This window comes from Salmo trutta, chromosome 30, assembly GCF_901001165.1.
Source record: "Salmo trutta chromosome 30, fSalTru1.1, whole genome shotgun sequence".
Taxonomy (NCBI): Eukaryota; Metazoa; Chordata; class Actinopteri; order Salmoniformes; family Salmonidae; genus Salmo; species Salmo trutta.
In genome coordinates, this window is record NC_042986.1 from 44,592,940 (window position 1) to 44,618,720 (window position 25,781).

The 25,781-nt window shown below is 42.6% G+C and overlaps 1 protein-coding gene and 1 non-coding gene across 2 annotated transcripts in view; one reads left to right on the top strand and one right to left on the bottom strand.

The window, feature by feature from the left end:
* Positions 1-6,195: 6,195 nt before the first annotated feature.
* trnaa-ugc (transfer RNA alanine (anticodon UGC)) lies at positions 6,196-6,270 on the bottom strand. Its single transcript has one exon. It is a non-coding gene; the product is annotated as a tRNA-Ala (tRNA).
* Positions 6,271-18,769: 12,499 nt separating this feature from the next.
* LOC115168793 (tetraspanin-2-like) overlaps positions 18,770-25,781 on the top strand; it is a 140,905-nt gene continuing 133,893 nt past the window's right edge. The window contains exon 1 of the mRNA XM_029724349.1: positions 18,770-18,866. Within this exon, the coding sequence (XP_029580209.1) occupies positions 18,770-18,866 (97 nt within the window). The remainder of the gene's footprint in view (positions 18,867-25,781) is intronic.

Consider the following 25,781-nt stretch of genomic DNA (forward strand, 5'->3'; position numbering starts at 1 on the left):
CGCTACATATTCGTCGCCAAACCCACTGGCTCCAGGTCATCTACAAGTCTCTGCTAGGTAAAGCTCTGACTTATCTCAGCTCACTGGTCACCATAGCAACACCCACCCGTAGCACGCGCTCCAGCAGGTATATTTCACGGGTCATCCCCAAAGCCAGCACCTCCTTTTGCCGCCTTTCCTTCCAGTTCTCTGCTGACTGGAACGAACTGCAAAAATCACTGAAGTCGGAGACTTTAATCTCCCTCACTAACTTCAAGCATCGGCTGTCAGAGCAGCTAACCGATCGCTGCAGTTGTACACAGCCCATCTGTAAATAGCCCATCCAACCAACTACCTACCTCATCCCCATATTTGTTTTTGTTTACTTTTCTGCTCTTTTGCACACCAGTATTTCTACTTGAACATCATCATCTGCACATCTATCACTCCAGTGTTAATTGCTAAATTGTAATTACTTCGCCACTATTGGCCTATTTATTGCCTTACCTCCTTACTTCATTTGCACACACTGTATATAGACTTTTCTATTGTGTTATTGACTGTACGTTTGTTTATGTGTAAATATGTATTGTTGTTTTTGTCGCACTGCTTTGCTTTATCTTGGCCAGGTCACAGTTGTAAATGAGAACTTGTTCTCAACTAGCCTACCTGGTTAAATAAAGGACTTGTTCTCAACTAGCCTACCTGGTTAAATAAAGGTGAAATAAATAAAGAAGTTTGATTGTGTTGACATTCTCAGCCTTAGTTGTCTATTTTGTTTTCAAAATATTAAGTCACTGAAACTGAAGCAGTGCATCCGTACTGTATGTAATGGAATTTTAAGTAAAATAAAATCTACAGTATTTTTAAAACCTTTTATAAAATTGGTTTTGTAGCATAAACTGGGATTTTGATATTCCTGACTGATCTTATGATTGTCTGTTTGTTTCATTTTCTGCAAAGTAGTTAAAACACTATCAGTTCCACTTTAAGGTTATTACAACTCTAGTTGACTGGATGGGTCAACAGAGAACATGACATATTAAGGTTATTACAACTCTAGTTGACTGGATGGGTCAACAGAGAACATGACATATTAAGGTTATTACAACTCTAGTTGACTGGATGGGTCAACAGAGAACATGACATATTAAGGTTATTACAACTCTAGTTGACTGGATGGGTCAACAGAGAACATGACATATTAAGGTTATTACAACTCTAGTTGACTGGATGGGTCAACAGAGAACATGACATATTAAGGTTATTACAACTCTAATTGACTGGATGGGTCAACAGAGAACATGACATATTAAGGTTATTACAACTCTAGTTGACTGGATGGGTCAACAGAGAACATGATATATTAAGGTTATTACAACTCTAATTGACTGGATGGGTCAACAGAGAACATGACATATTAAGGTTATTACAACTCTAGTTGACTTATCATCTCCTCCTTATTTGCATATTTACCAGAGTGCATTTCTTTTCGAGTGAATTATAAAAATGTTAGTGACAGAGATATGGTTGTTGCATTCATACGTTTTTTTGTTGTTGTTATTTTGCCTTCACAAAGTGAGGTCCTAAGAAAATGTTATCATTTAAATTACATTATATATTAACGCACATTGTCTAGTTTTACCTGAAACCAGTGGCCTAAAACTCATTGTTTACAGGCCACAACAGGCCGGAAAGTCACATTATGCTGGCTTGCAAAGTGATGTGTAATTTCTATTGGAATCCTGCCAGAGTGGGGATATCCAACATTTTAATGTTTATTTACCCACAACCTGCATTCAGGATGACTGCCAGGTTGAGAAATTACATTTACATTTTAGTCATTTAGCAGACACTCTTATCCAGAGCAACTTACAGTAGTGAATGCATACATTTCTTCGTATAAGTTTTTTATATATATATATATATATATATATTTTTTTTTCTCCTCCGTACTAGGCCCCCGTGGGAATCGAACCTACAACCCTGGCATTGCAAACACCATGCCCTACCAACTGAGCCACACAGGACCACAGATATGTTCTGAAACTACCTAAACCGTCTCAACTGAAACAACTATTTCAGTAATGGGTGCAAAAGTTCAAGTAACAGGTTGGATTAGTTTAGAAAAATATTTGTTATTTATATTTGAGGAGCATAAAATGAATAAACCAATCTATATACTTGAAAAAAAAACACAGATATTGAAAAAACAATCGAGCATGCTGGGAAAAATGATAATTATGGGTGTGGATTTGGGTTAAATTAACACTGGTTATTAACATCAACACTGGGGATCTTTTACACCAATGAGTGTTAATTGAACACTTACAGAGTGAATTTAACTCAAGTTCAATACTAGAAGATGTTACACTGAAAATTGAACAGTAGGTATCACTGGCCAATTAACTGAGTTTGACATTTAGAACTTAGTGGAACTTTCAGAATGGACAGAATTCCAGGAGTATCAACTCCCCCGTACGGAAGTATCATCTCCCCCACATGGACGTATCATCTCCCCCACATGGACGTATCATCTCCCATCTCCCCCACATGGACGTATCATCTAACCCACATGGACGTATCATCTCCCCCATACGGACGTATCATCTCCCCCACATGGACGTATCATCCCCCCCGTACGGACGTATCATCTCCCCCACATGGACATATCATCTCCCCCACATGGACATATCATCTCCCCCACATGGACAAATCATCTCCCCCACATGGACGTATCATCTCCCCCACATGGACGTATCATCTCCCCCACATGGACGTATCATCTCCCCCACATGGACGTATCATCTCCCCCACATGGATGTATCATCTCCCCCACATGGACGTATCATCTCCCCCACATGGACGTATCATCTCCCCCATACGGACGTATCATCTCCCCCACATGGACGTATCATCTCCCCCGTACGGACGTATCATCTCCCCCACACGAACGTATCATCTCCCCCACATGGACGTATCATCTCCCCCACATGGACGTATCATCTCCCCCACATGGACGTATCATCTCCCCCACACGGACGTATCATCTCCCCCACACGGACGTATCATCTCCCCCACATGGACGTATCATCTCCCCCACATGGACGTATCATCTCCCCCACATGGACGTATCATCTCCCCCACATGGACGTATCATCTCCCCCACATGGACGTATCATCTCCCCCGTACAGACGTATCATCTCCCCCACATGGACGTATCATCTCCCCCGTACGGACGTATCATCTCCCCCACATGGACGTATCATCTCCCCCACACGGACGTATCATCTCCCCCACATGGACGTATCATCTCCCCCACATCTCTCTCTCTCACATCTGTACCTGACAGAGCGCTTTGGATCCTAGTGATACAAAACTTTAGAACACACAGTGGATTGTGGTTTAGTCATCTCCTCTGGTCCCATTGTGACCAGGGTGCTGATCTGAAACACACACACACACACACACACACACTCACACACACACACACACACACACACACACACACACACACACACACACACACACACACACACACACACACACACACACACACACACACGTAGAGTAACAACATGAAACATGTACTACACATTACTGCCACAGCTACTGGTCTGCTGCAGTAAAAACACAAATTATTCACTACAGCTACTTAAAATCCGACTTCAACTCTTACTCAGCTCATCCTTTGTTCATACCGGACCCCATTCCTTTGTTCCAAAAAGCTGCCTGAGACGTGTCGGCATCCTGGTGAGATTGAGACGAAGAGAATATCGACCGGCACTCCCCTCTGTTCTATTGGCAAATTTCCAGTCACTGGAGAATAAGGTGGATGATTTTCGTTTGAGAGTCTCCTATCAGAGAAACTTGAAAAGCTGCAATATTATATGCCTTGCAGAGACGTGGTTGAATGACTCTATGTACGTAGGAATCAGGGGTACAACTGGACATAGGAGGCCTCGGGCAAGTCCAAAGGAGGAGGGGTTTGTCGCTTCATAAACAATAACTGGTGCGCTGCTTTCAGTTTGAAGGAAATCTCTAGCTTTTGTCTACCTGATATAGAATACCTCATGGTAAGCTGCAGACCCTTTTATGTACCAAGAGTTCTCATCCGTAATCATCACGGCTGTCTTCATCCCTCCACAAGCCACTCTGGCATTTGCCAAACTGTATGGGGCCATAAACAAACAAGAAACCTTTCACCCAGAGGTGGCATTTCGTGTGGGCGGAGACTTTAACACAATGAGACTTGCAACCATTCTACTTCACTTTCACTAAGACGTCTCTTACTCCACTAGGGGAGCTAAATATCTACACCACGTTTATTCTACTCACAGAAACGCATACAAGGCCCTCCCTCTGGCACATCTGACCATGACTCCATTCTCCTGCTTCCTGTTTACAAACAAAGGCTCAAACAGGAAGTATCAGTGACGCGCTCAGTACGGAAGTGGTCTGATGAAGCAAGGCTATAAGACTGTTTTGCTAGACTTCGGGACTAGTAGAGACTTGGATATATTCCGGGATTCATTCGATAGCATTGAGGAGTTTACCACATAAGTCACAAATTCATCAATAACTGCACAGATTTTTTTACATTTTTACATTTTAATCCTTTAGCAGACGCTCTTATCCAGAGTGACTTACAGTAGTGAATGCATACATTTCATGCCTTTTTAAAAAAATGATTATTATTTTTTTGTACTGGCCCCCCGTGGGAATCAAACCCACAACCCTGGCGTTGCACACACCATGCTGGCGTTGCAAACACCATGCTCTACCAACTGAGCCACTGGGAAGGCTATGTAGATGATGTCATCCCCACAGGGACTATAAGAACGTATCCAAACCAAAAACCATGGAATACTGGCAATATCCGTGCTGGGCTGAATGCTAGAGCTACCGTTTTCAAGAAATGGGCACGGACTTGAACGCGTACAACAGAGCCCGGTATGACATCCGACAAAGCCTCAAAAGATGAGGAAATGTTGGACGGCAGGGAGGCATGGCTGATTCAGATAGGAATCCTGACTTATTCAAGTGGTGATTAAAGAGCTCAGCCATGTGCTCTTTATCAGTAACAACCACATCATCAACATTAAGGGACATGGGCAGCTGTGAGGAGGGTTTATTCTCCAGGTCTTTAACTGTTTTCCAGAACTTCTTGGGTTTTGACCCACAGAGAGAGAACTGCTCCTTAAAGTAACTAACTTTGGCGTTCAGGATTCCCTGAGTGCACTTATTTCTCATTTGCCTGAACGAGAGCCAGTCAGCCTGAGGAGGCGTGTGCCAAGCCTTTGGAATGCCTTTGGAATTCTTTAGGTGGAGTAACAGGTTGAACCTGTTTTTAATTCTAATTTTCTTTATCGGGGCGTGTTTGTTATTAACAATACCATTGAAGATATATAGAAAAAGAAGGTCCAAGCGTCTTCGACTGAGGGTCTCAAGCTGATTCTTTACCAAATTACAGAGGCCAGGTCATGAAGGAAGACTTGCTCATTAAAGATTTTAGCAAGTGTCTATGACAAGTCAGGGCAGGTCATTTCACTGAGAAGCCATTATGAACACAGGCTGTAAAACAGTGATCACTAAGGTCATTACAGAAAACACCAGGCTGTTACCTATCAGGATTATTTGTGAGAATAACATCGAGGAGAGTAGCCTTTTCTGGGTGTTTGGAGTCAAACCTTGTGGGATTGGTAATATTCTGGGAAATAATTAGGGAATCCCATTGCTATAGGACTTGGTCAGGTGGTTTAAGCATGTCCCAGTTTAGGTCACCTAGCAGGACAAATTCAGACTTAGCGTAAGGGGCCAGGAGAGAGCTTAGGGCAGGTAGGGTACAGGCCGGTGCTGATGGAGGACGATAGCACCCAGCAACAGTCAACAAAGAGCTATTTGAAAGTTTAATACTTAAAACCAACAAATCAAATTATTTGGGGACAGACTTGGTGGAGACAACTGAGCACTGAAGGTGATCCTTGGTAAAGATTGCCACTCCTCCACCTTTGGAAGATCTGTCTTACCGAAAAAGGTTATAACCAGAAAGGTTAACATCGGTGTTCAAAACATTCTTCCTTAACCAAGTGTCAGTAATGACCAACACATCTGGATTGGAGCTGTGAACCCACACTTTCAATTGATCCATTTTAGGTAGTAAGCTTCTAGTGTTAACATGCAGACAACCCAGACTCCGATTCCCACGGGGTACTGGCCCCCCGTGGGAATCGAACCCACAACCCTGGCGTTGCAAACACCATGCTCTACCAACTGAGCCATAGGGAGGCAGCACATTTCCAGATATCATCAACAGTAATACAATCAAGGCACGACAGAGGACAGGGAGAGCTCTGCATTGCTGATTTATATCTGAGTGTGCATTAGATGGCCCCTTGACATTTCCAAATTTTGTTACATTAGGGCCTTGTTCTAAAATGGATTAAATACAACATTCTCCTCAATCTACACATACCCCATCATGACAAAGTGAAAACTGGTTTTTAGAAATGTTTGGCTTCTTGGGTATGATGCTACAAGCTTGGCACACCTGTATTTGGGGAGTTTCCCATTCTCCCAAATCCACTCCTGCGTTGTCTTGGCTGCGTGCTTAGGGTCATTGTCCTGTTGGAAGGTGAACCTTCGCCCCAGTCTGAGGTCCTGAGCGCTCTGGAGCAGGTTTTCATCAAGGATCTCTCTGTACTTTGCTCTGTTCATCTTCCCTCGATCCTGATTAGTCTCCCAGTCCCTGCTGCTGAAAAACATCCCCACAGCATGCTGCTGTCACCACCATGCTTCACCTTTGGGATGGTGAAGGCCTTCCCTGTAGCTCAGTTGGTAGAGCATGGTGTTTGCAACACCAGGGTTGTGGGTTCGATTCCCATGGGGGGCCAGCACAGAAAAAAATGTATGATATGTATGAAATTGTATGAAATGTATGCATTCACTACTGTAAGTCGCTCTGGATAAGAGCGTCTGCTAAATGACTAAAATGTAAATGTAATGTAAAATGGATGGTGCCAGGTTTCCTACAGACTTGGCACTTAGGCCAAAAAGAGTTCAAACTTGGTTTAATCAGACCAGAGAATCTTGTTTTTCATGGTCTGAGAGTCTTTAGGTGCCTTTTGGGGAACTCCAAGCGGGCTGTCATGTGCCTTTTACTGAGGAGTGGATTCCATCTGGCCACTCTACCATAAAGGCCTGATTTGTGAAGTGCTGCAGAGATGGTTGTCCTTCTGGAAGGCTCTCCCATCTCTACATAGAAACTCTAGAGCTCTGTCAGAGTGACCATCGGGTTCTTGGTCACCTCCCTGACCAAGGCCCTTCTCCCCCGATTGCTCAGTTTGGCCAGGCGGCCAGCTCAAGGAAGAGTCTTGGTGGTTCCAAACTTCTTCCATTTAAGAATGATGGAGGCCACTGTGTTCTTGGGGATCTTCAATGCTGCAGAAATGTTTTGGTACCCTTCCCCAGATCTATGCCTCGACATAATCCTGTCTCGGAGCTCTACGGTCAATTCCTTCGACCTCGTGGCTTGATTTTTGCTCTGACATGCACTGTCAACTGTGAGATCTTATATAGACAGGTCTGTGCCTTTCCAAATCATGTCCAATCAATTGAATTTACCAAAGATGGACTCCAATCAAGTTGTATAAGCATCTCAAAGAGGATTAATGGAAACAGGATGCACCTGAGCTCAATTTCAAATCTCATAGCAAAGTGTCTGAACACTTATGTAAATAAGGTATTTTCCATTTTTAATACATTTGCCAAAATTTCGATAATTTTTTTTTTGCTTTGTCGTTATGGGGTATTGTGTGTAGATTTCTCAGGATTTTTGTTATTTAAGCAATTTTTAGAATAAGGCTGTAATGTAACAAAATGTGGAAAAAGTCAAGTGGTCTGAATACTTTCAGGAGGCACTGAGGCTCCATTCTTGTCTATTTTATTCCTCTTGTGTTCCTATTTATTTATTTTATTTTTAAACTCTGCATCTTTGGGAAGGGCTCATAAGCAAGCATTTCACAGTTAAGTCTACACCCATTGTATTCGGCGAATGTGACAAATAAAAATAGATTTTGATTTGATTTTAACTCTCACTTTCTGCTACCTCCCATCTCGGTTTACAGGTTGTGCGGCTTGCCTCAACATGACACTCCTACCTCAGACACACACAGAGGAAACCCTATAAATGTTAGAATACCAACCACAATGCACCGGAGGACACACACATAGACACACACACACACACACACAAACCGCTTACAACAATAAAACATGAACAAATAAAACGTGACATTTTCACATGAGTCAGACACAAGTGGTTTTCGGACATATACATTTCACCACTTCCAGCTACGTCTGGTCTCTCATCCAATGACCAACCAGTGACCCTGCTTAGTTTCCACCCTGCTTAGTTTCCACCCTGCTTAGTTTCCACCCTGCTTAGTTTCCACCCTGCTTAATTTCCACCCTGCTTAGTTTCCACCCTGCTTAGCTTCCACCCTGCTTAGCTTCCACCCTGCTTAGCTTCACAGGTAAACCAGTTGCAGGGTGCTCTATTACTGGAACAAATGTGCCAAAACATGCAACTGGAAAAAAGGTAGCGAAAGCAAAAGCCATTGAACCACAAACAAAGATCGGGGCAATTGCAAGAAAGAGAGAGGCATTTTGTTTAATTGCTTTATCATTAAAGAATATATATATATTTCACTGAAAACTATTTACAATTAATTTGCTCTCGCATTTATCATTTCCTTACAATAATTTTTTTATCAATACTTTTGGGCTTATGTTTCACTATCAACACTTTTGGGTTTATGTTTTACTATCAATACTTTTGGGTTTATGTTTTACTATCAATATTTTGGGGTTTATGTTCTTTCAATACTTTTGGGTTCATGTTTCGCTTTCAATATCCTTTTTTTTTTTTAAATACTAAAAATGTTGTTCTCGACTTCAGAAATGTTGCATTGAAAACCAGTCTAAGAAGTGGTTGATCTGGTCTACGTGCGCAATTTCTATGCCTCCTGTTCTTGAATTTCTTTTTTGCGTATTTTTCTTTCGATTTTGTACACCAGCTTCAAACAGCTGATATTATTGGTTATGGAAAAGATTTTTCCATAAGATTAGATTCTCTACACTATACTCTCTACACTAGATTCTCTACTCTCTACACTAGATTCTCTACTCTCTACACTAGATTCTCTACATTATACACTAGATTCTCTACTCTCTACACTAGATTCTCTACACTAGATTCTCTACACTCTACACTAGATTCTCTACTCTCTACACTAGATTCTCTACTCTCTTCACTAGATTCTCTACACTCTTCACTAGATTCTCTACACTCTACACTAGATTCTCTACACTCTACACTAGATTCTCTACATTATACACTAGATTCTCTACAATCTACAGTAGATTCTCTACACTCTACAGTAGATTCTCTACACTCTACACTAGATTCTGTACTCTACACTAGATTCTCTACACTCTACACTAGATTCTCTACACTAGATTCTGTACTCTACACTAGATTCTCTACACTCTACACTAGATTCTCTACTCTATACACTAGATTCTCTACTCTATACACTAGATTCTCTACTCTATACACTAGATTCTCTACACTCTACACTAGATTTTCTACATTATACACTAGATTCTCTACACTCTACACTAGATTCTCTACACACTCTACACTAGATTCTCTACACTAGATTCTCTACACTATACACTAGATTTTCTACACTATACACTAGATTCTCTACACTAGATTCTCTACACTAGATTCTCTACACTAGATTCTCTACACACTCTACACTAGATTCTCTACACTCTACACTAGATTCTCTACACTAGATTCTCTACACTAGATTTTCTACACTAGATTCTCTACACTATACACTAGATTTTCTACACTCTACACTAGATTCTCTACACACTCTACACTACATTCTCTACACTAGATTTTCTACACTAGATTCTCTACACTAGATTCTCTACACTAGGTTCTCTACACTATACACTAGATTTTCTACACTCTACACAAAAAAACTATACATACAATGACTTCATCAAACAACACTGTTTCCCAACGCATCAGTGACGTGGCAGGAGATGTTTTGAAACAATTACTGCTTTGCATACAAGCCAGTGAATTCTATGCGTTACAGCTGAATGAGTCAACAGACACCTATATGTCTGTTATGTTTATGGGGGGGGGTCAATTAAGGATGACATCATCCTCTACAAACCACTGGAAACCAGAACCACAGGAGAGGATATTTTTTTAATTACTGGACCGCTTTGTGACATCAAATAGACTTTGGTGGTTAAGATGTGTTGGTATCTGTACTGATGGCGTAAAAGCCATGACAGGGAGACATAGTGGAGTGGTAACACGCCTGCAAGCAGTTGCTCCCGACGCCACTTGGGTTCACTGCAGCATCCACCGAGAGGCTCTTCCTGCCAAGGGAATGCCTGACAGCTTGAAAGATGTTTTGGATACTACAGTGAAAATGGTTAACTTTGTTAAAGCAAAAGGCCCCTGAACTCTCGTGTATTTTCTGCACTATGCAATGATATGGGCAGCGACCATGTAACGCTTTTACAACATACAGGAGTGTGCTGGTTATCAAGGAGAAAGGTACTGACACTTTCTTTTAATTGAGAGACGAGCTTAAAGTTTTCTTTACTGACCATCATTTTCCCTTGTCTGACCGCTTGCATGATGACGAGTTTCTCACACGACTGGCCTATCTGGGTGATGTTTTTTCTCACCTGAATGATCTGAATCTAGGATTACAGGGACTCTCCCCAACTATATTAAAAGTGCGGGACAAAATTGATGCTATGATTAAGAAGTTGGAGCTCTTCTCTGTCTGCATTAACAATGACAACACACAGTCTTTCCATCATTGTATGATTTTTTTGTCTGCAAATGAACTCAAGCTTACGGACAATGTCAAATGTGATATAGCGAAGCACCTGAGTGAGCTGGGTGCGCAATTACACAGGTACTTTCCCGCAACGGACGACACAAACACCTGGATTCGTTATCCCCTTTCATGCCCTGCCTCCAGTCTGCTTACTGATATCTGAACAAGAGCCTCATTGAAATTGCAACAAGCGTTTCTGTGAAAATGTAATTTAATCAGAAGCCACTGCCAGATTTCTGGATTGGGCTGCGCTCAGAGTATCCTGCCTTGGCAATTCGCGCTGTTAAGACTTTGATGCCCTTTGCAACCACCTGTGGTGAATTATTCACAATTTTTGATAAACAAATAAGGTTTTACATGTAAGATGGTTAAATAAAGAGCAAAATTATTGATATTTATTATTTGTGCCCTGGTCCTATAAGAGCTCTTTGTCACTTCCCGCGAGCTGGGTTGTGACAAAAACTCACACTCATTCTTATGTTTAATAAATGTATCATATAGTGTGTGTGTGTGTGTGTGTGTGGCAGTCTTACATTGATGGCAAAAAACAACATTTGAGAGTGAGCTGACCCTGGTGCTAGAGGGGGTACAGCTGGAGGTTGAATGTTTGAAGGGGTACGGCTGGAGGTTGAATGTTTGAAGGGGTACGGCTGGAGGTTGAATGTTTGAAGGTGTACGGCTGGAGGTTGAATGTTTGAAGGGGTACGGCTGGAGGTTGAATGTTTGAAGGGGTACGGCTGGAGGTTGAATATTTGAAGGGGTACAGCTGGAGGGTGAATGTTTGAAGGGGTACGGCTGGAGGTTGAATGTTTGAAGGGGTACGGCTGGAGGGTGAATGTTTGAAGGTGTACGGCTGGAGGTTGAATATTTGAAGGGGTACAGCTGGAGGTTGAATGTTTGAAGGGGTACGGCTGGAGGTTGAATATTTGAAGGGGTACAGCTGGAGGGTGAATGTTTGAAGGGGTACAGCTGGAGGTTGAATGTTTGAAGGTGTACGGCTGGAGGTTGAATGTTTGAAAGGGTACGGCTGGAGGTTGAATGTTTGAAGGGGTACAGCTGGAGGTTGAATGTTTGAAGGTGTACGGCTGGAGGTTGAATGTTTGAAGGGGTACGGCTGGAGGTTGAATGTTTGAAGGTGTACGGCTGGAGGTTGAATGTTTGAAGGGGTACAGCTGGAGGTTGAATGTTTGAAGGGGTACGGGACTATAACAAGTTTGGGAACCGCTGCTCTACACTATACCTGCTTGGTTTTGTCACAAACTGAAATGAGGCAAACTGTTAGAATTTTAGTAACCAGGAAAGGGAGTTATTTCAGTATAGTTCACCTGTAAACAGAAAGATTTTTTGGGTTATTTTATATTATACTAATTTGATTTCCGGGACCTCAAATCTGGGGATGTGACCATGATTTTAGGCTATGCAGTGTTTGTTTACATTTACTTTGTTTACAAACATTGGAGTAAATGTTTATATATTTTTTTTAATGTGAAACTGAAAATTTGATTTTCTGAAAAAACATTCACATGTCAAATAATGATTTGCAGTTTCCTTTGGGAAAAACGTTCAAATGTGAAACGTGTGGAAATGCAAGTTGACACGTGAAAGTTAGATTGTCACGTGGAGTTGTTTTACATGTGAAATGGCAAATGTGATTTTAACATGAATGTTTTTCACATGTGAACTGGCAATTCCACATGTGAAAGTGAAAATCTAATTTCACATTTAGGAAAATGTAACATTTACTCCAATGTCTGTAAACAAAGTAGATGTAAACAAGCTAAAACAAAAACGTTTTTTTTTTTGCGATATAAACCTGCAGATCAGATTCTCACATATGAAAGTTTTCAACGTGTGAAACTGCAAATGTATCATGTGAAACTTCAAATCGCATGTGAGGTGAAAAACAACATGTTATTCTCCTCACATGTGAAAAGGTGGTGCATGTGAACTCTAAATATAATACAAGCTAAAAATGGGAAAACAGCTATTTCAAATGTGAAAATGCAAATTTGACATGTGTTTTTTTTGTAGCGGGACACACACACACAGATTATTTCTCCTCAAAAACAAACATAGCTTCCACACACACACACACACACACACACACACACACACACACACACACACACACACACACACACACAGATTATTTCTCCTCAAAAACAAACATAGCTTCCACACACACACACACACACACTGAACCTGAATCCGCATCTCAACTGTGTGAGAGAGAGTGGGCTGATAGTGAGCATGTTGTCTCATGCTCAGGGTGTGTGAGACAGATCAGTGAGAGTGACATGGAGATTCCTGACGCACACACTCACACACACACACACACACACACACACACACACACACACACACACACACCTTCCAATAAAACATGAAATTTGCAGGTTTACATGTGAAAATTACATTTGACGTTTTACATGTAAGAAATCTCCAAATGTGAAATTCTAACTCTCACAGTTTTTCAGATGTGAAAATCGAATTTGCAGTTCTACATGTGAGAAACATTCACATGTGAAAATATAAAAAGTGGAATTGCAAATGCTGTAATACCATTCTGTAAAAAGGTTACTTAGCCTACCTATAATAATTCAAGTGCATTCAAAACATTATTATTATTTTATTATTTCTGAGCTATCCACTCCATTATGACCGTAGTCTTCCATGTTGTTACATTGATGTACATGTAAACTTAACACTACCAGTGGTGTTACATTGACGTACATGTAAACTTAACACTACCAGTGGTGTTACATTGACGTACATGTACATTTAGCACTACCAGTGGTGTTACATTGACGTACATGTACATTTAGCACTACCAGTGGTGTTACATTGACGTACATGTACATTTAGCACTACCAGTGGTGTTACATTGATGTACATGTAAACTTAACACTACTGGTGCAGTGAGGACAAAACTACAAAGCTAAGGAGTGTTACTGCTGCAGGCGAGCCACTCTTCTTCGTTCGTTGTACACACGGTAACATTTTCAAAATATAGAGATAATATGTTTAATTAAACTGTGGCCGGACAAGATTTTGTATTTTCTCCTTGACTAAACAGCTTTCTGATTTTACTTGTATTATTAATATTTACAGATTAAATAAGAGTTTGTTATTAAGGCACATGAAAGTTCACATGTCGAAGAAAACACTTCTACCAACAAAAAAAACGGCATTTGGATGAAAACTCTAGTGTATCGTTCTGTTTGTCGTCAAACACCCCAGATGAGCTACGGCGTCACATTTTGGGTTGATTTATGAAAGTTAGAGAAATGTATAGAAACTGTTGTGCGTATTATTGTGTGATGAATTATATGGAAACTATCATTATGGTTTATGTTTATATGGAAACTATGAACATAGCACTGCTACTTTAGCACCTAGTGGATACTTTGGGATTTACCTGTAGTATAGTTGACAGGTAGCACCTAGTGGATACTTTGGGATTTACCTGTAGTATAGGTGACAGGTAGCCTAGTGGATACTTTTGGATTTACCTGTAGTATAGTTGACAGGTAGCACCTAGTGGATACTTTTGGATTTACCTGTAGTATAGGTGGCAGGTAGCACCCAGTGGATACTTTTGGATTTACCTGTAGTATAGTTGACAGGTAGCACCCAGTGGATACTTTTGGATTTACCTGTAGTATAGTTGACAGGTAGCACCCAGTGGATACTTTTGGATTTACCTGTAGTATAGTTGACAGGTAGCACCCAGTGGATACTTTTGGATTTACCTGTAGTATAGGTGACAGGTAGCCTAGTGGATACTTTTGGATTTACCTGTAGTATAGGTGACAGGTAGCCTAGTGGATACTTTTGGATTTACCTGTAGTATAGGTGACAGGTAGCCTAGTGGATACTTTTGGATTTACCTGTAGTATAGGTGACAGGTAGCCTAGTGGATACTTTTGGATTTAACTGTAGTATAGGTGACAGGTAGCCTAGTGGATACTTTTGGATTTACCTGTAGTATAGGTGACAGGTAGCACCCAGTGGATACTTTTGGATTTACCTGTAGTATAGGTGGCAGGTAGCCTAGTGGATACTTTTGGATTTACCTGTAGTATAGGTGACAGGTAGCCTAGTGGATACTTTTGGATTTACCTGTAGTATAGGTGACAGGTAGCACCCAGTAGATACTTTTGGATTTACCTGTAGTATAGGTGACAGGTAGCCTAGTGGATACTTTTGGATTTACCTGTATTATAGGTGACAGGTAGCCTAGTGGATACTTTTGGATTTACCTGTAGTATAGTTGACAGGTAGCACCCAGTGGATACTTTTGGATTTACCTGTAGTATAGGTGACAGGTAGCCTAGTGGATACTTTTGGATTTACCTGTAGTATAGGTGACAGGTAGCCTAGTGGATACTTTTGGATTTACCTGTAGTATAGGTGACAGGTAGCCTAGTGGATACTTTTGGATTTACCTGTAGTATAGGTGACAGGTAGCACCCAGTGGATACTTTTGGATTTACCTGTAGTATAGGTGACAGGTAGCCTAGTGGATACTTTTGGATTTACCTGTAGTATAGGTGACAGGTAGCCTAGTGGATACTTTTGGATTTACCTGTAGTATAGGTGACAGGTAGCACCCAGTGGATACTTTTGGATTTACCTGTAGTATAGGTGGCAGGTAGCACCCAGTGGATACTTTTGGATTTACCTGTAGTATAGGTGACAGGTAGCCTAGTGGATACTTTTGGATTTACCTATAGTATAGGTGACAGGTAGCACCCAGTGAATACTTTTGGATTTACCTGTATTATAGTTGACAGGTAGCACCCAGTGGATACTTTTGGATTCACCTGTATTATAGGTGACAGGTAGCACCCATTGGATACTTTTGGATTTACCTGTAGTATAGGTGGCAGGTAGCACCCAGTGGATACTTTTGGATTTACCTGTAGTATAGGTGACAGGTAGCCTAGTGGATACTTTTGGATTTACCTGTAGTATAGGTGACAGGTAGCCTAGTGGATACTTTTGGATTTACCTGTAGTATAGGTGACAGGTAGCCTAGTGGATACTTTTGGATTTACCTGTAGTATAGGTGACAGGTAGCACCCAGTAGATACTTTTGGATTTACCTGTAGTATAGGTGACAGGTAGCCTAGTGGATACTTTTGGATTTACCTGTAGTATAGGTGACAGGTAGCCTAGTGGATACTTTTGGGTTTACCTGTAGTATAGGTGGCAGGTAGCCTAGTGGATACTTTTGGATTTAACTGTAGTATAGGTGACAGGTAGCCTAGTGGATACTTTTGGATTTACCTGTAGTATAGTTGACAGGTAGCACCCAGTAGATACTTTTGGATTTACCTGTAGTATAGGTGACAGGTAGCCTAGTGGATACTTTTGGATTTACCTGTAGTATAGGTGACAGGTAGCACCCAGTGGATACTTTTGGATTTACCTGTAGTATAGGTGGCAGGTAGCACCCAGTGGATACTTTTGGATTTACCTGTAGTATAGGTGACAGGTAGCCTAGTGGATACTTTTGGATTTACCTGTAGTATAGGTGACAGGTAGCCTAGTGGATACTTTTGGATTTACCTGTAGTATAGGTGACAGGTAGCCTAGTGGATACTTTTGGATTTACCTGTAGTATAGGTGGCAGGTAGCACCCAGTGGATACTTTTGGATTTACCTGTAGTATAGGTGACAGGTAGCCTAGTGGATACTTTTGGATTTACCTGTAGTATAGGTGGCAGGTAGCACCCAGTGGATACTTTTGGATTTACCTGTAGTATAGGTGACAGGTAGCACCCAGTGGATACTTTTGGATTTACCTGTAGTATAGGTGGCAGGTAGCACCCAGTAGATACTTTTGGATTTTCCTGTAGTATAGGTGACAGGTAGCCTAGTGGATACTTTTGGATTTACCTGTAGTATAGGTGACAGGTAGCCTAGTGGTCGAACCCTAATTGTGCCTGTAAGTCGCTCTGGATAAGAGCTTCTGCTAATTGACTAAAATGTAAAAAAAAAAAAAAAGAAAAATTACAAAATGATGGTATGGGTTTATGGGTAAATATGACGTCCAAGTTAAATGGAGCCTGTAGGTAAGATGCCGTTAGACCAACAATTTTCTGATTGTATATTTAGTTTATAATATAAATCAGCAAGGCCACAAATAAACCCTAATGCATGTAACATAACAAAACAGGTACCAAATAAAGGTGGACTCAGCAATATGACAGATGCAGAAAGTAAACAGCATAGTGGGTCAATTTCCAAAACAACTAAGAGCGTTGAAGCACGAGGCTCAACTTCTCCACTGTTTTTTTGTGCCCTGGTACTTGTAACAGCCTGTAGTTGTACAGATACTGTATGAGAGCGAAGTCTTGCATCTCGCTCACCTCAATATCTCACGGCAACGTCATGTGCAAAGTCTACCTTTTATTTAAGTTAAACTCTCTTGCTTCAGAGGTTGTGCTTTGATTTTGTTGCCACTGTGGGCTATTTGCGTGGCAATCTTTTTTTTAAATATTCACAAACACAGTAAGTGATCTGTTACTGTATTTTTACCAAGTCCATATTATGTCAAGAAAAGCTCAAATAAGCAGAAATGACAGTCCACCCATTAATTTAAGACATGAAGGTTAGTCAATACGGAAAAATAAGAAGTGAAAGTTTCTTCAAGTGCAGTCGAAAAAAACATCAAGCTCAATGATGAAACTGGCTCTCATGAGGACCGCCACAGGAATGGAAGACCCAGAGTTACCTCTGCTACAGAGGATAAGTTCATTAGAGTTACCAGCCTCATGAGGACCGCCACTGGAATGGAAGACCCAGAGTTACCTCTGCTACAGAGGATAAGTTCATTAGAGTTACCAGCCTCATGAGGACCGCCACAGGAATGGAAGACCCAGAGTTACCTCTGCTGTAACAGACACATTTCAACATCAGGAATACAGAGGATAAGTTCATCAGAGTTAACTGCAACTCAGATTGCAGCCAAAATAAATGCTTCACAGAGTTCAAGTAACAGACACATCTCAACATCAATTGTTCAGAGGAGACTGTGGGAATCAGGCCTTCATGGTCGAATTGCTGCAAAGAAACCACTACTAAAGGACACCAATAAGAAAAAGAGACTTGCTTGGGCCAAGAAAAATGAGCAATGGACATCAGACCGGTGGAAATCTGTCCTTTGGTCTGATGAGTCCAAATTTGAGATTTTGGGTTCCAACAGCTGTGTCTATGATTTATTTTGCATTCTAAGCAGTCTTATGGCTTTGGGGTAGAAACTGTTCAGGAACCTTTTGGTCCCAGACTTGGCGCTCCAGCTGCAGAGAGAACAGACTGTGACTTGGATGGCTGGAGTCTTTGACAATTCTTAGGGCCTTCCTCTGACACGGCCTGATATAGAGGTCCTGGATTACAGGTAGCTTGGGCCCTCTGTAGCGCCTTGCGGTCAGAGGCAGTGCAGTTGCCGTACCAAGCAGTGATGCAGCCAGCCAAGATGCTCTCCATGGTGCAGCTGTAAAACTTTTTGAGGATCTGAGTGCCCCCATGCCAAATCTGTTCAGCCTCCTGAGGGGGAAGAGGTGTCATACCTTCTTCACAACTTTGTTGTTTTGTTTGGACCAAGATAGGTCCTTAGTGTTGTGGACACAGAGGAACTTAAAGCTCTCGATCATCTCCATTACAACCTCGTTGATGTGAATGAGGGCGTGCTCGGCCTTCCCTTTCCTGTAGTCCACGATCAACTCCTTTGTCTTGCTGACGTTGAGGGATATGTTGCTATCTCTTATCTCCTCCTTGTAGGCTGTCTCATCGTTGTTGGTGATCAGGCCTGACACTGTTGTCGTCTGCAATCTTAATGATGGTGTTTAAGTCATGTGCGGCCACCCAGTTGCGGGTGAACAGGAAGTACAGGAGGGGGCTAAGCACGCACCCCCTGAGGGACCCTCTTGTGGAGAGTCAGCATGGCAGATGTGTTTTTGCCTTTCCTCACACCCTGGTGGCGACCTGTCAGAAAGTCCTCGATCCAATTGCAGAGGGAGGTGTTTAATCCCAGGGTCCTTAGCTTAGGGATGAGCTCAGAGGGCACTATGGTGTTGAACGCTGAGCTGTAGTCAATGACCAGCATTATCATGTAGGTGTCCCTTTAGTCCAGGTGGGGAAGGGCGGTGTGGAGTGCAATAGAGATTCCGTCATCTAAAGGTTTTACTCACATTATCAGAGAGTTGTCCGGAAGAGCTGGTGCTCTCAAGCATGGTTCAGTGTTGCTTGCCTCGAAGTGAGCATATAAGGCCTCATCCGACAAATGTCAGAGCAGGTGTAGTAAGATTGAATCTTAGTCCTGTATTGACACTTTTCTTGTTTAATGGTTTGTCGAAGGGCGTAGTGGGATTTTTATAAGCGTCCGGATTAGTGTCCCCGCTCCTTGAAAGTGGCAGCTCTTGCCTTTAACTCAGTGTGGATGTTGCCTGCAATCCATGGCTTCTGGTTGGGATATGTACGCACGGTTACAACTCTATAGGTGATATAGAGTTTTATGTGTCTGTGTGTAGTAGAGGTGATATAGAGTTTTATATGTGTATCTGTGTGTAGTAGAGGTGATATAGAGTTTTATATGTGTCTGTGTGTGTAGTAGAGGTGATATAGAGTTTTATATGTGTCTGTGTGGAGTAGAGTTTTATATGTGTCTCTGTGTGTAGTATAGGTGATATAGAGTTTTATATGTGTCTGTGTGTAGTAGAGGTGATATAGAGTTTTATATGTGTCTCTGTGTGTAGTAGAGTTTTGTGTCTCTGTGTGGAGTAGAGTTTTATATGTGTCTCTGTGTGTAGTAGAGGTGATATATAGTTTTATATGTGTCTCTGTGTGGAGTAGAGTTTTATATGTGTCTCTGTGTGGAGTAGAGGTGATATAGAGTTTTATATGTGTCTGTGTGGAGTAGAGGTGATATAGAGTTTTATATGTGTCTCTGTGTGGAGTAGAGGTGATATAGAGTTTTATATGTGTCTCTGTGTGGAGTAGAGGTGATATAGAGTTGTATATGTGTCTCTGTGTGGAGTAGAGGTGATATAGAGTTTTATATGTGTCTCTGTGTGTAGTAGAGTTTTATATGTGTCTCTGTGTGGAGTAAAGTTTTATATGTGTCTCTGTGTGTAGTAGAGGTGATATATAGTTTTATATGTGTCTCTGTGTGTAGTATAGGTGATATAGAGTTTTATATGTGTCTCTGTGTGGAGTAGAGTTTTATATGTGTCTGTGTGGAGTAGAGTTTTATATGTGTCTGTGTGGAGTAGAGGTGATATAGAGTTTTAGATGTGTCTCTGTGTGGAGTAGAGTTTTATATGTGTCTCTGTGTGGAGTAGAGTTTTATATGTGTCTCTGTGTGTAGTAGAGGTGATATAGAGTTTTATATGTGTCTCTGTGTGTAGTAGAGTTTTATATGTGTCTCTGTGTGGAGTAGAGGTGATATAGAGTTTTATATGTGTCTCTGTGTGTAGTAGAGTTTTATATGTGTCTCTGTGTGGAGTAGAGGTGATATATAGTTTTATATGTGTCTCTGTGTGTAGTATAGGTGATATAGAGTTTTATATGTGTCTCTGTGTGTAGTAGAGTTTTATATGTGTCTCTGTGTGGAGTAGAGTTTTATATGTGTCTCTGTGTGGAGTAGAGGTGATATATAGTTTTATATGTGTCTGTGTGGAGTAGAGTTTTATATGTGTCTCTGTGTGGAGTAGAGGTGATATAGAGTTTTATATGTGTCTGTGTGGAGTAGAGTTTTATATGTGTCTGTGTGGAGTAGAGGTGATATAGAGTTTTATATGTGTCTCTGTGTGTAGTAGAGGTGATATAGAGTTTTATATGTGTCTCTGTGTGTAGTAGAGGTGATATATAGTTTTATATGTGTCTCTGTGGAGTAGAGGTGATATAGAGTTTTATATGTGTCTGTGTGGAGTAGAGGTGATATAGAGTTTTATATGTGTCTGTGTGGAGTAGAGTTTTATATGTGTCTCTGTGTGTAGTAGAGGTGATATATAGTTTTATATGTGTCTCTGTGTGTGTAGAGTTTTATATGTGTCTCTGTGTGTAGTAGAGTTTTATATGTGTCTCTGTGTGGAGTAGAGTTTTATATGTGTCTCTGTGTGGAGTAGAGGTGATATAGAGTTTTATATGTGTCTGTGTGGAGTAGAGGTGATATAGAGTTTTATATGTGTCTCTGTGTGTAGTAGAGGTGATATATAGTTTTATATGTGTCTCTGTGTGCAGTAGAGGTGATATAGAGTTTTATATGTGTCTGTGTGGAGTAGAGGTGATATAGAGTTTTATATGTGTCTGTGTGGAGTAGAGTTTTATATGTGTCTGTGTGGAGTAGAGGTGATATAGAGTTTTATATGTGTCTCTGTGTGTAGTAGAGGTGATATAGAGTTTTTTCGCCTATAGTTGCAGAGGTGACATGCTGGTAGAAACGAGGTGAGACGGATTTCAGTTTCTCTGTATTAATATCCCCGGGCCACTAGGAGCGACGCATCTGGGTCAGTATTTTCTTGTTAGCTCATGGTCCTATATAGCTCGTTGAGTGCGGTCTTAGTGGCAGCGTCGGTCTGCGGTGGTAAATAGGCCGCTACGAAAAATATAAAAATTGATGAGAACTCTCTTCGTAAATAGTGTGGTCTACAGCTTATCATGAGGTATTCTAACTCAGCAGAACCTCGAGACTTCCCTAATGTTAGAGATCTTGTTGTTGTTGATAAAGAGACCCCTCCCCCCTCAGCTTACTGGACGCAGCTGTTCTGTCCTGTCGATGTATAGAAAAAACAGCTATATTTATATTTTACATGTCCTTGTTCAGCCACAGGGTTAGTGACAGGATTGTAGATTAGTGACAGATCACCTTGATAGGACAGTCTCGAACTAAACTCATCCAGTTTATTCTCCAGTGATTGTACATTTGCCAATAGAACAGACGGTGATTTATCCACTCATCTGTTGCATCCTCGTTAGGTGTCCCACAATCCGGCCCCTATAGTAGTGCTTCCTCCTCCCCTGAATGACGGGGATTTGGGCCTGGCCTGGGATCAGCGTTATGTCCTTCACCTTTGATGAATTGAAATAGAAGTCCTCATCCAAAACGAGATTAGTAATCGCTGTTTTGATGTCCAGAAGCTCTTTTCAATCACGTTAAACAATGGCAGAAAGTTAGAGAAAAAAAAAACACAAAATACAGCAGCAGAAAACAGCAGCCACCCACAAGCCACCATAAACTACACCCAAAAGGACTGTGTTTTTGTTTAACACTATTAGGAGTAAACTCTAGATCAACACTCGTGTTGAATATAAATAACACTGTGTTAATTCCCCCATGGTGTTACATTTGAGGTGTGTTACATTTGAGTGGTGCTACATTTGAGTGGTGTTAAATTTGAGCATTACACCCTGGCAAGTGTAATGTAATGTTATTTTATTTACACTACCACGTTAACACTCAAAATAACACTATAATCAGAGTATTTTTATTTTTTTTTTACCCTATAGAGTGGGACCATATGTACTCTGAGATAAGTGTTAAAATGGTCTCTTTTAAGTGTTGATTTAACACTACAAAACGGTACTGTGCAGGAACGCTGACTCATCTCAGGATGTGCTTCTCATCAGAGTTACATCAACGCAACGTGCCAGAGGTGTGTGTCATAGAAAGGGAGTCTGTCTGTCTGTTCAGCCATGGTGTGATACATTTAAACAGCAGACACATCAGACGCATTCATGCCTATTCATCCATGTGAAGAAGCAGAAAAAGGGATTGTAATGCAAGTGACTCATTGGAATGAATTCAGCAACTAATAATGCAATAATACAAAGGTGTGATTCATGTTGGTTTTAGCACAGCTGTGCTGCTGATGTCATACTGAAGCTTTAAGGTAATAGCCCAGGACAATCACCTTACCCAGGTTAACCAATGACAGCCGAGGCCAATTGGTTAGCCAATGGATACATGGTTCTAGCTCACCAGGAAGAACTGAGCCAGAATACTATCCCTCTCTCTACCGCTATCTCCACCCCTCTTACCCTTCCTCTCTCTATCTCCTCTCTCCATCTCCTCTCTCCACCCCTCTCTCCATCTCCTCTCTCCATCTCCTCTCTTCACCCTTCTCTCCACCCCTCTCTCCATCTCCTCTCTCCACCCCTCTCTCCATCTCCTCTCCACCTCTCTCCACCCCTCTTACCCTTCCTCTCTCCATCTCCTCTCTCCATCTCCTCTCTCCACCCCTCTCTCCACCCCTCTCTCCATCTCCTCTCTCCATCCCTCTCTCCATTTCCTCTGTCCACCTCTCTCTCCATCCCTCTCTCCATCTCCTCTCTCCACCCCTCTCTCCATCTTCTCTCTCCATCTCCTCTATTCACCCCTCTCTCCATGTCCTCTCTCCATCTCCTCTCTCCACCCCTCTCTCCATCTCCTCTCTCCATCTCCTCTCCACCTCTCTCTCCATCTCCTCTCTCCATCCCTCTCTCCACCTCCTCTCTCCATCTCCTCTCTCCATCTCCTCTCCACCTCTCTCTCCATCTCCTCTCTCCATCCCTCTCTCCACCTCCTCTCTCCATCTCCTCTCTCCATCCCTCTCTCCACCCCTCTCTCCATCTTCTCTCTCCATCTCCTCTCTCCACCCCTCTCTCCATCTTCTCTCTCCATCTCCTCTCTCCATCTCCTCGCCACCTCTCTCCATCCATCTTACCCTTCCTCTCTCCACCCCTCTCTCCACCCCTCTTTCCATCTCTTCTTTCCATCTCCTCTCTCCACCCTTCTCTCCATCCCTCTCTCCGTCTCCTCTCTCCATCTCCTCTCTCCACCCTCCCTCCCTCTCTCCACCCTCCCTCCCTCCCTCTCTCAATTCCTCTCTCCGTCTCCTCTTTCCATCCCCTCTCTCCATCTCCTCTCTCCTCCCTCCCTCCCTCTCTCCATCTCCTCTCTCTGTCCCTCTTCTGAGAGCCTGACTCCAGAATGCAGTTCTCTACCAGTTGAGTGGAGTTATAGTCAGAACTCCTCTCTCCTTCCCTCTTTCCCATCTCCCACAGTGGCCTGAGCCAGCACCAAGCCAAGTCAGTCTGAATGACAAAGACATAAAAATGGAGCTGGAAAACATGTTCATCCCATGTTCAAGGACGGCCCTCCCACATGTGGCTGGGGTTTATGGCTGGGGCTGTGGTGTAAGGCCGGGGCTGGGATTTATGGCTGGGGCTGTGGTATATGGCTATGGCTGGGGCGTAAGGCTGGGGTTGTAGTGTAAGGCTGGGGCTGTAGTGTAAGGCTGGGGCTGTAGTGTAAGGCTGGGGCTGGGGTATATGGCTGGGGCTGTAGTGTAAGGCTGGGGCTGGGGTTTAAGCCTGGGCTGTATTCCTGGGGCTGGGTTGTATTCCTGGGGCTGGGTTGTATTCCTGGGGCTGGGTTGTATGGATGGAGCTGGGGTGTATGGCTGGGAGATTGGGTACAGGGCTTGGATCTTGGGTATAGGGCTTGGATTTTGGTTGGGGTAGAGAGCGAGATCAGTGAGGGACATTAACACTGTCATAACATCAACATTCACAAGCTATTAACATTCTAGGGACAACACAGGGAGGAGAAAGGTAGAGCGGGAGCAGAGGCAACAAGAGGAGGAGAGAGGTAGAGGGGGAGCGGAAGCAAGAGGAGGAGAGAGATGGAAGGGAGGAGGCAAGAGGAGGAGAGAGATGGAGGGGAGGAGGCAAGAGGAGGAGAGAGGTAGAGGGGGAGCGGAGGAAACAAGAGGAGGAGAGAGGGAGAACGGGAGCGGAGGAAACAAGAGGAGGAGAGAGATGGAAGGGAGGAGGCAAGAGGAGGAGAGAGGTAGAGGGGGAGCGGAAGCAAGAGGAGGAGAGAGGTAGAGGAGGAGCGGAGGAAACAAGTGGAAGCGAGGAGGCAAGAGGAGGAGAGAGATGGAGGGGAGGAGGCAAGAGGAGGAGAGCGGTAGAGAGGGAGCGGAGGAAACAAGAGGAGGAGAGAGGTAAAGCGGGAGCGGAGGAATCAAGAGGAGGAGAGAGCGGGTAGAGGAGGAAGGAAGAGGAGGAGAGAAATGGAGGGGAGGAGGCAAGAGGAGAAGAGAGGTAGAGCGGGAGCGGGGGAAGCAAGAGGAGAAGAGAGGTAGAGCGGGAGCGGAGGAAGCAAGAGGAGGAGAGAGGTAGGGCGGGAGCGGAGGAAGCAAGAGTAGGAGAGAGCGGGTAGCGGAGGAAGCAAGATGAGGAGAGAGAGAGAGCGGTAGTGGAGGAAGCGAGAGGCAGAAGTATAGGAGAGAGAAGAGAGGAGGAGAGTGGGAAGAGAGAGGGAGAGAGAAGAAGGAGGGAGCAGGAGAGTGAATTTCCATAGCTGCTGAACATCAATGATCCAGAGATCCCAGGTTGAGTGCGGGTGACAAACCACCTGGTACTGACAACTTGGATGGAAAATGACAGGTTGGTAGCAAACTATTTTCTCACTCCTATTTGCCAAATCTTCAATTTAAACCTACTAGAGAGTGTGTTTCCTCAGGCCTGGAGGGAAGCTAAAGTCATTCCGCTACACAGGAATAGCAAATCACCTTTTTATTGGTTGAAACGACATGCTACCGACCCTTAGTAAAAGTTTGGAAAAAATTATGTTTGACCAGATACAATGCTATTTCACAGTAAACAAATGAACAACAGACGTTACGCACGCTAATAGAGAACGGGTACGGCACAAATGACTGAAGGTTGGCTCAAATAAATGTATGCTGTCCTTTACTGTTTTTTATTTTTAATAAAAACCTGTGTTTCTATGTACGTTGATGACTAAACATTATACATGCCAAGTACCACAGCAAATGAAATCACTGCAACTCTTAACAAAGAGC